A 17,923-nucleotide genomic window follows, 5' to 3' on the forward strand; every position below is an offset into this window, starting at 1 on the left:
CTTAAGACTTTCACAGATGTCAACAGGAGTTTTGATCTTAGATCTTTTTTTAAAGCAATCATTTAAGTGTCAGTGACAATGCACATGCTCAGTTAATCTTTAGCTCTCATTTAAATCTTAAAGGTATGATATAAATCTGATAAAAATGATTTTAGCCAGTACTTAAAAGGACCTGAAGAATTACAAAATCCGTATAAATGTTCTTTTTCATGTTGTTTGATCAAAGTGAATACAATTAGGTATTTCACCGTGCACTTAAAACTAGAACCTCTTTGTGTTGGAGCAGCCAACCTTATATTGTTCTGAAATGCATTTTGTTCTCCCAGCACAGTGGTAGGGCTTTTGTTGTTTTGCAGTTGCCAGGACTGATGCACAAAAGCGGCATTTTTCAGCTCTCTGCCTCCGCTTATCCCACGTCTCCTTTGTAAAAGAGTAGAATCAACGTGTGAATGCGTCCTTGTCTTTCAGCATCCTATATGGTAGTTACCATGGCAACAGAACAGGAGACAGAAACTAGCAGCATGGGAAAAGCAGGCTGCAATTCTGTCTTATAAAGGTTACACATCCAGAAAGAGGGAGGAAACCCCAAATATAACCATGTTAACCATGTTGCATTGCAGTGCCCTCAACCACTCCCTAACAAAAAAAGGATTTAAGTCCTATACAGCACAATGCCACTGAGCGAGATAAATACTATAAATTAGTGACAAATGATCCAAACATTACATTTATGGAGTGCTTCTAGGAGGCAGACCTGATGCATTTGCCCTCAAGTGAGGGGAGGAATTACTAGTGTAGAGCAACTGTAGTGCAATTGCTCTCTCCTAAATCCAAAGACTTGAAATAAATAAATAAAATAAATAAATTCAGCCCTTAAAGCTACCAGATGAATCATTTAGCTTTTTTTGGCACAGTGCTGTCTGAGGCAAGGTTCTCACCTTGCCTTATTGCGTAAGAATCCCTGTTTTCAGGAGTGGTAGTTTTTAAAAGACAATTATGAATTCCTTATTATCATTTGTTTTTCCTTTACCTTCAATCTGTGTAATGAAAATATTATGAGCTAAATTATCTTGAGCATCTAGGAAGATGTTACTGACTCAGCTGACAGCTTTTCCACTTTTTTTTTCTGTCATACATTTTATCAGAAAACATCTTTTTGTGTTAGAACAAATCCCTACTTCTATACCACTTAAAAATGATTATGGGTTTAACCTTATTAAAGTCCTCAAACAGTGAAGGCCTACTTATTAAAGGGAAACTCCACCCAAACACAACTTGAGCTTTTTATGATTTTTAATGTAATAATATGGTTTAGAACAGTTACTTAAGTCTGGTTTCCTGTTCTCTAGCTGATCTGGCTGACTACTTTGAGACTCAATAAAAATGTAACCAGGGCTGTGGAGTCGGTAGATAAATTCTCCGACTTCGACTCCGACTCCTCAGATTCTGATACTTCCGACTCCGACTCCTCTGTTTTTAATATGCTAATGTATTTTATACATTCATACAGTCAATGAAAAGCATGCTTTATGGTCACTCAACGTGTTCGTTTATGCACTGCGTGCATTGGGCTTTATTCTTATAGCAGAGAACTTAATTATGACTGTTTGTGAATTGGGACATTTAAACTTGCTTTATTTTTTTTTTATTCCCATTTAAATTTAGTAGGAGTCGGTTCATTATTTGCCGACTCCGACTCCGACTCCTCGACTCCGACTCCACAGCCCTGAATGTAACAGTAGTCAAATGTCCTCAACCTGCCTTCAGCCTGCATCCTCTAAATCCCTGCACACGTGATATCAATAAGGAAATGAACATCAAGTGCAATGCATTGTGGGTTATGTAGTTCATACATGCTGTCTGTAAGCTGTGGAGTAGTTGTTACAATTTGTAACATTAATGTTTTAGTCCCTCCTCCCCTGCCAGGATTTCAAATGATGCAGAAAGAGAATAACTGTTTTGACAGCTGGATTTCATCATATAAAAATATATTTACTTATACTTTTTGAAGGAACAGATTATGGCAATAAGTATATTAGGGTTCTGTGTTTTGTGGGGCTCTTTAAAGGAGACATATCCTATAAAAATTATGAATGTACCAATGAATTATTCTCCTCTAAATATAGAAGGATTGTATTTAAAAAAAAGTTGTGTTTCAGGCTGATTTATTGAGAAATTCGACAAAAACTTCACTAGTCCCGCCCATCAGTTCTACTTCCTGCTGGCTGAATTCTCTGGATGAGCTGGGGAGCCGCCGGCTCTCAACACAATGCACTGTAGGATAGGAACCAATCAGCAGCTAGGCTGACCTGATAGGGAACTGAAGCTTGTCTTTGCTGGTGTGACTGCAGGGCTGTGATTGGCTTTCCCCCTACTACTGTGCTTCTGGCAGGGAATGTTAGGACACGCCCACTCTTCATTTCAAACATGGTCAGAGAAGACATAGGATCTATAGGGAGCTCCAACAAAGGGTCCATTTTTACAGATTGGATTAATTTTAAGCACAAAGGCAAACCAGCACCGTATATTATTCATAATTGCCTACAAAATTAGGGTTTTTCCCATTTATCCAATATGTCTCCTTTAACAAATATTCATTCAAAAGCCAGAGATACCTTTCTAATGCAGACATTGGCAGACTTTATAGTGTAAAACAAGGGTCATTTCAGAGATGGAGGAGGCCGACTAACATTTTATAAAGAATGGTAAATTTAAACTATGGTAGAATGGTAATATTTTAGCTGCAATTCAAAAACATTGGACTACTGCATGAATCTTCTACAGCTGCCAAAACAGATGACGCTAACTATAAATGAATTACAAAATGGCATTATACTTCTGCTAAGCTACATAGGATGTATTAATCTTGTTTGAATCTATGTTGGAGATGTATAATGAACGTGCATGCTCATGTGTGCACGCACGTCTGCTCGCTGCACATCTATAGTGAGCGCACACATTTTCAGTAGTTATAGAGGAAGCAGACCCCACAGTCCGGAATTATTGAATTATCTGAATTATTTGATTAAAATGGAGTCTATGGGAGACAGCCTTTCCGTAATTCGGATTTTTCTGAATAACGAGTTTCCGGAAAATGGATCCCATACCTATATATGTATTTTTACCCATGTACGCGCAATGTAGAAACAAAGTGTACTGCCTAAAGGGAATACATTTGCTTGGCCCAATTTTACACACCATCTGGCAACCTTGGAACATCCTAGCAAATTGTTTGTAGAAGTATATCAGTATGAAAATGGGGTTAACAAGTGGATTCTGCATCCTCCTGAGAAAAGCAGGTTCTCAAAGCATTGCAACCCTTGTTACTGAAGGTTATTAAGAGAAATGACACATTTCTGTAATGAAGTTGCCTGTACATGTGTAACTATGGAAATAACCAGCCCACGACTGAATATCTGAGAAGGTGACATTTTCACAAATTGCGTGGACCAAGCTCTACTAGAGGTGCTAACATTGGAATATATTAATTGTATGGTGTTAATCAGGTTTTCAGGTTACAATTAGCAAAAATAAAAACTCCCAGTTCTGATATTGCAATAATTACATGCTGAAGAAAACTACCTTTACAGCAAGGTTTCATATAGGGGTATACATTATTTAGTTTTTTACACTATAATGTATCACCCCTATTCTTTTTATTTAAAGGAGAGGGAAAGCTACTGATGCAGTTTTTCCCAATAAACTGACCCCCTAAACTCTAGAAACTCTACTGAACCCCTAATTAAAAGACTCACTTATTAGCACATTACTATTTTACTGCTTTTATGAACAACTACTGACTAGTTATTTGGCCTTGCAGCAAGATCATTGGGTCCCTAAACTTACGCAGTTTATGTAACTTATGCAAAACTTAAGTAACTTCCATATCAAGCAATGACAACTTGAGCAGGGGCAGGAAGGAATCCAGGGTTTAAAGTTAAGGTCCCCATACACGGGCCGTTTCTAGCTGCCGATATCAGTCCCTTAGACCAATTCGGCAGCTAATCGCCCCGTGTATGGGCACTACCGACGGGCCTGCCCGACCGATATCTGCCCTGAAATCGGCCAGCTCTCGATCGGGCAGGTTAAAAAATCTAGTCGGACCGCATGAACGAGCCAATGCGGTCCCCGGACCAACTTTTCCTATACCCATCGTTATAATTCGATCAAATTAGCCTGGATTCTTCCGATATCGCCCACCCATAGGTGGGGGTATCGGGAGAAGATCCGCTCGCTTGGCGGCTTCGCCAAGTGAGCGGATCTGAAGGTGTATGGGCACATTTAGGGTAAACTCCACTAACCCCAAATGAACTGACTGTTAATTAGTGCATTAATTAATAGAACTGAACTTCTTATGAATCATATAGTGTACCATCAGCTGTTTATGTTGCACAGAAAAGGGGTGTGGCCAAAATGTAGGTTCTGCGCCCTTGTGTTCATGGGGGTCTTACAGTATATAAACAACTTGTACTGGGCCCCAAAATTTCTGATGGTGACCCTAAGCATTACAGTGAGTGTTTGTGGCTGTATTTACATAGACTTTTCTGATAAAGCTTACTTAGTTTTTACCTTTCCTTTGCTTTAAAAATACACATCATCTTATTTGCGAAGCACAGACCATTGTTTTGTTCCTCCACTTACTAAATCCCTTCCTTCTCCCTAATCATCTGAATTAGTCTAAATAGAGATAATGAGCTGTGTATGAACAACCACCTCCTGTCTCCCCTCTCCTCTTTGTTTTAATTTATAGATTACACAGGATGCTTTTCTGTACACTGGCAATTTAAATGTTTACGCTCGCCCCATAATTCCATAATTGCTTGGAAGAACCAGCAAGCTGAACAGAGAATGAAGTAAAACAATAGGTAAACATATGTTACTACTATTCATACTACTATTCATGTAACCCATCTTTAAAAATGGGCTATACTGCCTGTACAAACCTTTATATAGTGCTACCTGAGAACACACAATAAAATAAATTAAATATACAGAGTTATAAAGGTTAAGTTCCAGGTGCTATAAGACATAGGAAGAAGTAGTTTCTGCCCTGTAAAGTTTACAGTCTAAGCGGGTGGGCAGCATACATGCACAAAAAGGATAGTAAATCTTTTCCAAGATTCCATGGCTTTTTTTCCCTCCCTGTATTCTTGTATTCTTTGGGATAATTAATGTGTTGAAAGGCACTATTGCGCTCTTTGCACTAGTGATGAGCACCCCCCTCAGCCTCCTCCGATGCAAAAAAAGCCCTAAGTGGGCAAGATGGGGCAACATCCCCTAGGCCAACTCAGGGTGGCACTAGGGGTCGCAATGTCCTAGGTGTCAGGTTTCCCCAAGGTAATAAAAAGGGAAGCCCAAGTTTATTCTGTCTCTTGATTCCCTCACTTTCTGGAGGAGGTGAGATGTGCTCCAGAGGGCCTGGGTGGAGGAAGGCCCAGTATAGTAGAGGTGAGTGCCAAGTCAGATTCTATAATAGTCGCTCTAGGAGTGAAACATAAGTTCAGGAGAAATTATTGAGCAGCCTGAGCTCTACTGAGGAGATTAGTGAGGGTAAGTACCCTGTTGTGTCAATGCTGCCATTACAGGGACCCATGTGGTTAGGCTCAGGAAAAGGTAGATTCCTGGACAAATAAACCTCTCTGAGATTGGTCACCAAGAGGCAGGCTATACTATCTCAGGGTTTGAAACAGGTACATGGGATACTGTGTGAGTATCATATGTGTAAAGCTCTTCTGGCACTTGCTGTTCCTTTCTGTCAGTTGAGCACACACCTACAAAAGAGATTTACAAAGGAGATTATATGTAATAATGGAACTAAACATCCACGGGTCCAGGTGCAGGGCATGCAGCCAGGCCCCCTTCCCCTCTGGACACATTTTTTAGTGGTGAATTTGCACCAGTGCGAGGGCAATCGCACCAGTGTGAGCATCAAGTGGACCCCGAAGGGTGTCTGCCCCAGGTGCACCACCGGTAGTTCAGCCAGTGATTATATGAGATGTTAAATAAATTGTTACACTGTTTTTAAGAACCACTGACACCCACGATTATACGAGAGATTGAATGCTGTGCGCAAGAGTTATTATAAGTGGGGGCCCACCTATGTTTCTGGTGGTTAGGCCCATTGCCAGGGTCTGGATCATAGCAATACAGAGTAGCAGAGCATTTTGGGGTACTTTCCCCTACATACATGTTACATATTCATGCTTTATTCACTGCGTCTGTACAGCAGTGTGGTTTTCAGCACACAATTGTATCAACGGTGTGCCCTATGGGGGGGGCAGGCCCTGGTGCAGTTGAACCTTACCCCTCCACACACACAGTATGTTTCACAATAGGTTCTGGCTAAAAAAATGTGCCTTTTTATAGTTTACCTGAAAGTTTGAACCCCCCCCCACACAAAAAGCTTTGGTTGTAGCATTTATCTAACAAGATCAAGATTTAATGCTGCCAGCCAGAGTAGTAAAAACCCAGTGGGCCCGGGTGGCCCAGACCTGGAGGAGGGTTAAGGGGCCCCTAAGGCACTGCACTCCCCAGACTGACCCTGCTGCCAGCTCTGCTCAATATGACTCAACATGAATGAAATTCATAAAACATGAATTTAATTTTTATTAAATTAAAAGTTTTATTTCATTTATTAGGAAAAATACCACAAAATAGCATTAATCACATGATACTGATATTAGACAAATAAAGAATTAAAGTACATTTTGTATATTTTCTACAACTTTTTATATATTTCTACTCATCATAAAACATGTTTGATTTAGGTTAAATCTTCAGCCTTTTAATTTATTTGACTTATAATTTACTTGTCTGATGATTATTAAGAATTTTTTTATTGATTTGAGTGTTTTAAGTTTTGTATTGTTGTACCTCACTTGCTTTTGTCCGTAAAACGTATTAATTATTAAATAACTTGTTAATTATTAAATAGTTAATTAATCGCAGGAATGGTACGAATGATTACCTTCTATGCCACGCATCATCCATAGCTACTAGTAAGAAAACTGATTTATAATTAATTAATACTTTTGCATTTACCAATTTATTATTCATTTTTTTAATTAGCCTCCTGGTTAAATAAGCAAATTAGCAAACAGTAATGATAATTGTATTCTCGGGACAATATTTCAAAAGCCGCTTCCCGTTCCCCACTAACAGTAGCTTAGTTGCCCACACTAAAAATGGCGTTCCTCAGTCACAAAGATCGGAGCGTAGCTATAGGGCGGTCCAAATGTTTAAGTGGGCGGAGTCTAGTTTCCATAGCGACTGGACAACTATATTGGAGTGATTCCCAAGACAGAAGGTTTGAACAACCATGGAGTTCGATCTCGGCGAATATTTCCGAGCGGCGTTTGAGGACAAGCTCCTAGTGTGAGTGTTTGCAGGGCAAGAGCATGCTGATAATATACGGTGTATGTGTTGGGATCGCAAACCTGTGCCTTCAGCAAAGCTGGCAGAGCTGGCAGAGGACAGTGGGAGCTGTAGTTCTAGTTCTAGAGAGGTACATTTTCAATAAGGCTAGGGGAGGGTAAGCCTCCCCAAACCTGCTTTAGCACCTTAAAAAAAAATAAAAAAAGACCTCACTCTGTTTCTGCACTGTCCTGTGCACATCTTCTCATGTTCCTGCTGTAATCAGCTGTGCTCTGATTGGATCTTTCTTCTTTTGGAATCTCCAATCAAAGCACAGCTTTATTGACAGACAGTAAGATTGACCAATCAAGGCACAGATGCAGACAGGGCTGGAAGATATTACAAACTGAAGGCAGTGCAGAAATGAAGACTGAAAAGAAGAATCTGCAGACTGTAAACTTTACCTAAGAACCAGCTCTGAACTTTTGCTGCTGATTTCAAACCACTCCCACAGGTGCTATACACAGGTACAATACACAGGTTCAATACACAGGTACTATACAGTTCTAAAGGCTGAATCACTAGTTGAAATTTAATAGTTTTTTGTCACCTGACATCAATAATATCCCTATCACCTACCCTAACAGATTGATGGTAAGTTAACTCTTTCCCCCAGTAAAAGCTAATTGTGCTTTTATATACTTGTTGTTGTTGTTGTTTTTTGCACTTACTATTTTTTTCATTTTACTTTTGTAATTGTTTTGTTCATTTCTAAATAGTTACAGTGGAGCCAAATGCTGTGTATCAGTGCCAGTGTTATAGTGCCAGATACAGACTGCGTCTCACTGTATATAATGTGCCTGGGGAGTCAGTACCGAATACCTCTCTCTCTATAAAACTAACTTAAACACATCTAAAGGGGTGGTTCCCATTTAAGTTAACTTTTAGTATGTTATAGAATGGCCTGTTATAGCAACTTTGCAATTGGTCTTCCTAATTAGTTTTTTATAGTTCTTGAATGATTTGCCTCTTTCTTCTGTCTCTTTCCAGCTTTCAAATGGGGCCACTGACCCCGGCAGCCAAAAAGTATTGCTCTGCGAGGCTAGTTTTATTATTATTTATTTTTCCTGTAGGCCCCTTAACTATTCATATTCCCATCTCTTATTTAAACCCCTACCTGATTGCTAGGGTAAATAAGACCCTAGCAACCAGATAGCTGCTGAAATACCAAATGGAGAGCTGGTGAACAAAAAACTAAATAACTGAAAAACCATTAAAAATAAAAGAGAACCAATTGCAAAGTGTCTAACAATATCAATTGTCTGCATCATATTAAAAGTTAATTTGAAGGTGAACTACCCCTTCAAGCTAACTGATCACAAACACAAATGGATGGAGAACCCCTCACAGAAGTGCACATATAAATACTTATATACCCTAAGCATTTTAGGATAAAATAAAGCCGGGAATCCCGGGAAGTCAGTGGGAACCGCAAAAGAAAGTTTGGGGGTTAATTTTTTACACAAGCAGCGAATCCACTAAGTCTCACATTAGCTTTAGGTCAGTCTATGTATGGCCCATCTTTAGCCTCCCCAAACAAAAAAATTCACCCTTCACCTATGGTTTCTTGACTACTCATCTCTGGTTTCACAGTATTGGAAAGCTGTGCATAATGCATTTATAAACTTTTCCCCACACCTCTTATTTAGGAATAAAAAGTAATTGTATTTGCACAGGCGGAAGCTCTCTTTCTTCTTCATACACTGGCCTGGTGCCTATGGCTCTGTCAATAGTTTTGCCTCACTTTGATCAAATTACTCTATCAGTGCCTGATATGATAAGCTAAGAATCATTTCATGCTTAATGTCTAGTCTCAGGTGCATTAGGGCACTTATGTTAAACATTCCTGTGCATTCCTTACTAACCACATCACAGGGACAGATATCATTTTCAGATAAAATAATCAAACACTGCATACTAATGAAATCACTCCAGTTATCACATTCACTTTAATATATAATATGTGCATGCAGACACAGCCAGAGGACTTCTTTCACCATATGCAGCTGCCTGGGTGCATTTTACAATGAGAGTACAGAATAACACTGCACTCCACTTCAGCAAGTGAATATGTAAAAATGGAAGCAGCTCATTCCTGTTAAATGGACAGATAGGATCTTGCACCTTAGAAAGAGAAGATGGGAGTACAATAGAGATGGAGAAGGTAGCACTACAATATATGCTAAAATGCCTTAATTACAGAATTAGGTTACAGAAAATTATTTTGAATCTACTTGGCTTATTATTACACTTTATTTAAATAAGTGAGCTAACAGTGGCATCTACTGGTTACTTGGCACTTTGCTCCCTGCCCCGCACATAGAAAAAATGCCGCAGGTCTCTGTGCTTTAAATACATAAAACTTTGACTCTCCCCCCTCTGATAAATACAGCTCTGTCTGCAGTGTTGGACTGGTCCACCAGGATACCAGGAAAACTCCCGGTGGGCCTAGGTGTCAGTGGGCCCTCCTGCTCCTGGCCATTTGGCCTGCTTCATGGTCATTCCCTATTTCTGAATGGGGACAAAGAGGAGAAATAGGTGGACGAATAGATGCTAGCATGTAAATAAAAGAGACTAAATAACAGAGACTAGGAGAATAAAGACGTTGGGTGAGGAAAGGAGGAAAAATAAATTGGAAAGTATACCTATGGTCTATGGTTTTCTGGTGGTCCCCTGAGGTCCCAGTCCAACACTGTCTGTCTGTCATTCAGACACATTCAGCAAGTCAAGGAGTGCCGGTGGGTACAGGCTGCAATGTAGCCCTCTACTTACCACCTGCCCTACTGTTTCAATAAAAACTGTATGCTTGAATAGCAAAATGGCAGTCCAGTATTTCAGAGCTTTCTGGACAATGGTTTTCCAGATAATATTAATATTCAGAAAGGTATATGAAAAGTGGCCTTAACTTGTGGTTCGAATATAACAATCCTTCCAGACTGAAAAGAAAATGTTATCAAACCCAATAATATATAAATATATGAAATATTTCCAGTTCTGGGTCAGTATTTAAGGGGGTGAGTAGTAAACCTTCTGGACACCATACTTCTACACCATGCATCAACCTCTTCTTTCCTCCTATAGGAAAATGCCTGATCGGGAAGATGACTTTCTTACACCAGCAACACGTCTCCTGGAGAAGAGAAGAGAGATGGTGGAAGTGGAACAAGCGCTAAGTACCCAAAAGGAGGTATAGAATAAAACTCCATGTTTACATTGATTAAGACAAACAAAATAAAAGCCAAATGGATTCAGAAGCTTTCTGTCACAAAACATCCCTACAGGTTTTGACTGAAGGATATATCAGGGATCTTCTTGTTACTGGATATGTGCCAGAACCCACCAATCTTCCATCTATTACAGGAATTCCAGATGAAGTCCGAGAGCCTGCAGCAGCGCCGTGCTGAACTGGAGCTCAAAGAAGAGAAGCTCAAGGATTCTTTGTTTAAGTTTGATAAATTCCTAAAGGTTGGTCACTATGTAATTACTAATATGGTGTTACTTTGTGTGATATTAATATGCTACTGTTACATATAGTGAAATGAAGCCCACCATTGGTCATTAGTATTCTCTAGGGGACCGAATTACTAAAGTTCTACTCTAGGTCTGCTAAAGGTGAAGAATTTTTTTCCAGTAATAATTTTAGTGTTAGTGATATGGCAAAATTAGATTTCTAGATAATGCAATTATGTCATTTGCAGGACTCTATATCCTGGATATCTTCTCCCCAAATGCTTTGTTTTTAGAGCTACAGAAGTCCAAAATACAGACCTTTTTGTAATTGGATTTGAAGAATAGAATAATATAATCTATTCTTCTATATATTTATTGTAGTTGCTTTGTTCCCATAGAAAAATAAGTAATGACAATGAATTAGGCCAAATGTTTAGAAGCAGGAGTGCCCACTGACACCTGAGCCCACCGGGAATTTTCCTGGTATCCCTGCGGACCAGTCCGACACTGGTTTGAGGAGCAACCCAGCTTTCAGGCAGTTGTATTTTTGTATCTCCAAATGTATTTAATTAAGTAGTAATTATACAGTAGTTACTTCTCAGCATAAAATGCACATACATTGATTTACAAGCATAGATTCAAGATTTAGAAAAAGTTAATTTTAACATTGAACATACTCAGTTTTTACTAAAGTCTGCTAAGCAGTTTAGCCAATCGGTAATAAGGTTGTAGCATTAATTAGAGTGGTAGAATTGTTGAGACCCTTAATATGAGGCAGAGTGCACAGTCTTTTGCTATTTCATGTATTTTATTTTTTTTTTTTTACTCTGGTTTGTCCTAGTCTTGATCGCTAATGCAATTAGTCAAAAAATATTATGGTGCACCTTGTTTTCTCTCAGGAGAACGACTCCAAGAGGAAACGGGCTTTACATAAAGCAGCTGAGGAACGGCAGCTGGCTGCACATAAAGAGCGGGAAGCTCTGCGACTTCAGGCAGAGAACACACAGCTGATGCAACGCAAAGGGACTCTACTGGAGCGTCAGGAAAAGAACAGCAAATACCAGCAATACCTGCAGAGGGTGCTAGAGAGAACGGATGAGGTGAGGACTCATTTATAATGACTTAATATAAAAAGCTTATGCTTTTGAGAGTAGATATAGTGCCTAAGGGTGCATGAAAGGAAAACTATACTCCTAGAATGAATACTAAAGATGGGAAAATGGGCAGGTGGAGAAAGGGGGCGGCCTAGGGGGGGTGCCGTGTAATCAAATCCGGCCCTGCTGGTTACATTTGCACCTGGTCAGTAACCCATAGCAATCAATCACTGATTCTTGTTTTTTAGAACAATAAAAAGCAAAAATTTGATTGATTGCCATGGGTTACTGCCCACTGTTCATAAATGAACCCCACTTTGTCCTTTTAATCTGACATTACCTTCTTCAGTTTCAAGAAGTGCAGGAAATGATAGACCGATTCAACACATTAATGGCGACTCAGAACAAGCTGTTAAAGCGGGACCTGGAGAACCAAGAGCTTGCAGAGAGGGAGAAGGCCAGGCTCTTGCACTATCAGGAAGAGACACGAAGCCAGATCCTGGAACTGAACAACCAGATTGCACAACTACAGGGAGAGCTGGAGAGAGTGCGGGCTGTGGCTTTTCAGTGGGTATGGTCGTTTATCTAATAAGATTTTTTTAGCCATATAAGACGGAGATAAAATGCCACCACAATCCAAAGTCAATATAAATCTCCTCCATAAGCTGTTTTTACTTATGGTGAAGGGGTGCAGTTAGGGGTACAGATTCTTGATGCTGATGGCAGGTGGTTAGCCAGTGCAAAGCCGACCAAGTTTTAGGGCTCTGGCACACGGGATTAGTCGCCTGCGGCAAAACTCCCTGTTCGTGGGCGACTAATCTCCCCGAGTTGCCTTCCCCCTGCCATCCCACCGGCGAACATGTAAGTCGCCGGTGAGATGGCAGACGCGGCGGGGCGATTTCGGGAAATCGCCGAAAAAGCCTTGCGAGTCTTTTTCGGCGATTTGCACGAAATCGAGCCACCGCGTGGGCCATCCCGCCGGCGACTTACATGTTCGCCGGTGGGATGGCAGGGGAAGGCAACTCGGGGAGATTAGTCGCCCGTGAACAGGGAGTTTTGCCGCGGGCGACTAATCTCCCCGTGTGCCAGAGCCCTTAAGCATGCAGAGGATGGAACTACAAGAGGATTTTGAACAGGATTTAAACATTTTAGAAGGCTTTTTATGTCCTTCAGTGAATTAGTTGCACATCATTTTACAAGAAAAATGAAGTTGTCATTTAATTAGATGGCCCTATTTCTATCTGCAGCTGAACCAATGAGCAGATTTTCACTGGAAGCTGTGGTAGGTTCATAGGTGGACAATTGGCATAGTTAGCCAGTGCAAAGCCGACCAAGTTTTAAGCATGCAGAGGATGGAACTACAAGAGGATTTTGAACAGGATTTAAACATTTTGGAGGCATTTTATGTCCTTCAGTGAATTAGTTGCACATCATTTTACAAGAAAAATTAAGTTGTCACTTGATTAAATGCAGGGCTGTGGAGTCGGTAGATAAATTCTCCGACTCCTCAGTTTCTGATACTTCCGACTCCACGACTCCGACTCCTCTTTTTTTAATATGCTAATGTATTTTATACATTCATACAGTCAATGAAAAGCATGCTTCATGGTCACTCAACATGTTCGTTTATGCACTGCGTGCATTGGGCTTTATTCTTATAGCAGAGAAGTAATTAATTATGACTGTTTGTGAATTGGGACATTTAAATTTGCTTTATTTTTTTTTCTTATTCCCATTTAAATTTAGTAGGAGTCGGTTAATTTTTTGCCGACTCCGACTCCAGGTACCCAAAATTGCCTCCGACTCCACAGCCCTGATTAAATGGCCCTTTTTCTATCTGCAATAATCCCTAAATTGTGCTTGCTATTTCAGCAACTTAAACATTGTGCTCATAATGTTATTTTGGGTCTGGCAAAAGAAATGTATCGCTATTGAACATAGTATATCTGAATTTGTTAGAGTGCCTTCCTGTGCAGTTTGGAGTAACTATTAATCTTGAAAAAGCTAAGGATTCTGTAATTTCTTGAGCTAATCAGGAAAATTTAAGCTACTCCATGTTGGTCCTTGCAAGGCAGATAATTCTGTTACCAGTGCAAAGGAGTGTATAATGGGCTCCTGCTAACAAAACAGTCACAACAAAAGGGGAAATGTGATAGTATACTAACAATCTAATTACCAACCAAACATGGAGCAGCTTCAGTTTCCCTGTTTAGCTCAAGAAATTACAAACCATGATTAAAACAATAGTCAAAAGGTATGTTCAGCACAAACCCTATTCATTAAACAAGGGAGTATACTGTCCTTTTAATTTAATTCTGTATTGGCATTGAATTACTGAGATCATATGTTGAGAGGCTTGTGCATTAGTTTTAGAATAAAGTGACAAAAAATAGAATAGAAAGTGGCATGTGAAGGCTGAGTATATGTCTAATTTAGGCTATACTTTATATTTAATAGTGGTTACGTAAAAAGGCTCCCACCAAGTAGAAAAAGGATGTAAATAAACACATATGCACATAAGTAGTATTTACTCTTTAAGAATATCCTACCTCCCCACATCTTAAAATTCTGGACAGCAGTTATTAACTTTCAACTAACCAAGCTTTACCTATGGTAATTGCTCCCGCAACCTGTTTGCTAGGAGTCCTAGACAGTGGTGTGGTTTGACTAAGTCTGGGGTTCCTAGTGTGACTAATCTGTCCCAGTCCTCTTTAGAGAATGTGACTACACATAAATCTTATGCACTCACCCATTACTAATATATATAGGACATTGATATTCTGTGCATTAGGCTACCAAGATATGCCCTCCCTACCAAGAGTGCAGAGGACCTTTTGTTGTTGGTTATATGAATTCTGTGGTCAGAGCCTCATTGCACCCCTGCCTAATGGTTTAAAATGTAGTGGTGAGCACAACTTCCCCTTAAATCTTGTCACCTATATACTCCATCTTGTAACCAACTCATTACACTTGGTCCACTGTCATACCTAGAAATCACAAACTGGTACATGTCATTTTGCTATCTGCACTGTTCATCAGTATTACTGTCATTCACATTTATATGACTTGACCTGGAACCAAATGTTCCAATTGAGGACATGCTGGATACTTTAGACCACATAGTGCATTAGGATTTATAAGAATTGTCACAGAAAGAGAGCTATTATTTGTAAGACTCTGCCTTGAACAGTATGCTGTTTTGGGTTTCCTATTTATAGAAAGATATAGTGGTACCACAGTGAGAGCATGTGTTGATCTACTACTCCCATCACACCTGACAGGGTTTGGCTGCAGGTTGGATGCAGTTAGCTACAGTTCAACAAAATCTAAGGTTTGGATATCTGTGATAGAGCAACACGGTGCTATTTGGAAATCTCAACTCTAATAAGTTATTCAATTTAGGAATCCCGTTGGGCACAGATCCAGAACACTGCAGCTGAGAACACATTGCGGCTGGGGCGCATCAGGATGTCGACATTAAATTTATTCCAGACTATATCCAAACAGATGCGCCTAAAGACAGAAATTTCTGTGGAAGACACGGAGGCACAACTAGAAAAGGTACCTAATCCATACCGCCAGATTGTTAAGTCATTGTCATTGGAAAGAAATATCCAACACACTGTAGTAAATGTTTACAATTGTAATCTACAAATACCTGTATATTCTATATTTTTTCTTACTTTGTTTTAATGATAATCTGATGTTTTCATTAATTTTCCTTCTGTAAACAATTCACTCATGCTGTGGAGTTGCAGTTGGATTTCCCTGGTCTAGCTGCTTCCAGCATTAGTCAGTGGTGTGAATATGCAGCTGCCAAGCAGCATGATTACTTGTAGCCTAAAAAATGATAGACTGAAGCAGCATAGTAATAAAACATTAACACAAACTATAAGAAAGAAAAGTTAAACCTATTAGTGATATAGATGTATTTAAGATCCACTGCAGTTTGGTACAATATTTGTAACTATGACTATTCAGTGTGCTTAGCTTTGCTGAAAATAAGAGCAATGGAAAAAAGCCAAGACCATCTGTCTGCTTCTCACAAAGCTGCTATTAAATGCTGCTCATTCTTCTGTCTGTATTTGAATATGGAGCTGCATTATTGCAATCAGTGGATTTGTATAGCACTGTGTAATTTGCTGGTACTATATAATAATAAATCATTAGGGGAAAAGGGTAATAATAACTGCAAAGTTTGGTCCAGGTCCAGAAACCCATAGCAACCAATTAGGTGTTTAGGCGTTTTTTTTTCAGGCCACTCTTTTTTTTGTGTATATATAATGTTCTCATTGGTTGCTAAGGGAATTGGAGCATACTTTTTATTAGGCAGTATATTTTGTCATCTTGCAGCCTATAGAGAATGTCTCTGCTGTGTAAGGCTAATTTTACACCGCATCCTGTCATCCTTAAGCTGGCCATACACGCACCGATAATATCGTACAAAACCTCGTTTTGTACGATATTCGGTGCGTGTATGGCAAGTCGGCAAGTCGACCGATATCACAGGAAGCTGCTGATATTGGTCGACTCGCCGATTGGGCCAGTTAAAAGATTTTGATCGGGCGCCATAGAAGGCCCCTGACCAAAATCTGCCTTCAGCGCTGAATCGGCAGAAGGAGGTAGAAATCCTATTGTTTCTACCTCCTTATCTGCCGTTTCAGCCCTGAACAGTTTGTGGCTGATTGTACGATCTTTCATGCGACCATCGGTCGCTCGCCACGTGTGTGGCCACTTTTAGTTGGTGAGTGATGTCTGCAGAATTCCCCACTGTCTCAAGAAACACTGCTTACTTGGCAGAAGCCAAGTGGGGTCATGCAGGGACCTTGTAGAGGAATTTTTTTTTTTTTACACCCTTTTAATGGGAGCATGAAAAAGATGTTTGCCACTTACATAGAAGTGTTGTAATCCACACTTACTGACTTACTCAAAACATCTTTACCTTCCTAGATTCAAATCTGTTTTGAAGATCTATCTGCCATTTATAAGGATTTAAAAAAGGCTGGGACAACACCACAGACGCCTGCTGTACCCACCACCAACTGACGAGTACGGTGCTCCCACTTTGACTGTATAGTTATTTATTCATACACAGTTATTACGTAGATGACAGACTTCTTTCTCCAACTGAAATAATAGTTGTGACAGTGGGCAAATGTACCTCGGAAAGTGTAAGGACTGATTTTTTATATTGTTTATGGTCACCATTATTTGTCTAATAAAAGAAAACCCAGGCTGCGTTCAATAACAATTACAAGTAACTTATAAACCACTGAAAACTTTAAAGGAAGTGTATTGGAAAGTTACTTAGAATTGTATTTTTTTTTTCATTTGGCGCAGCAACTTTTAACCCTTCCCGATCCTAATTAGCATAAGCTAATTAGGATTTGGATTCGCCAGAATCCATCAGGGTGAGTTCGGGGTTCAGCCGAACCCAAAAAAGTGGGTTTGGTGCATCCCTAATAAAGATACTAATATCCCATATACCTAAAAATAGAAAATAAATGTAAATTGCAAAACTATACATCAATTAATTTCTTTGGTTTAGATCCCCTTTAAATGAAATTAACATATGTGCTCTGACATTTTCTGGTACATAAGTGCTAATGAATTAGTGTGTTTACACTTTATTCATTTATTAAGATAGGGATCCATGTTATTTAGTAAATGCATCTTTTTGAAATGGTTACTTTCTATATTGCTATGACAGCAAGTAATGATGTTTTAGAAACCTAAATAAAAATGTAAGTAAATATTCTAGTATGTCACTTTTTGTTTTGATACAATCGTATTGCTATAACAAGACTAAACTTGCTACAGAAATACATGAGAGTGATGTGGTTTATATTAGTAGACAGACCACAAGGTATGCGAAGCATTCCAATTGTCATATACTATATGTACCAATATCTATACTAGTTGTGGATTTTAGTATCAAAATAGCCTTTGATATTATGCTTGGTCAA

At 39.5% G+C, this 17,923-nt stretch overlaps 1 protein-coding gene across 1 annotated transcript; it reads left to right on the forward strand.

Annotated features, from left to right (window-relative positions):
- Positions 1-7,239: 7,239 nt before the first annotated feature.
- Positions 7,240-17,710, forward strand: cfap73 (cilia and flagella associated protein 73). The gene is made up of 7 exons (XM_002934335.5): positions 7,240-7,374; positions 10,495-10,600; positions 10,774-10,878; positions 11,763-11,963; positions 12,307-12,528; positions 15,360-15,518; positions 16,908-17,710. The coding sequence occupies exons 1-7, from the start codon at positions 7,319-7,321 to the stop codon at positions 17,001-17,003; spliced, it is 945 nt and encodes a 314-aa protein (XP_002934381.1). The 5' UTR covers positions 7,240-7,318; the 3' UTR covers positions 17,004-17,710.
- The last annotated feature ends 213 nt before the right edge of the window (positions 17,711-17,923 follow it).

Source organism: Xenopus tropicalis, chromosome 1 (genome assembly GCF_000004195.4).
Source record: "Xenopus tropicalis strain Nigerian chromosome 1, UCB_Xtro_10.0, whole genome shotgun sequence".
Lineage (NCBI taxonomy): Eukaryota > Metazoa > Chordata > Amphibia > Anura > Pipidae > Xenopus > Xenopus tropicalis.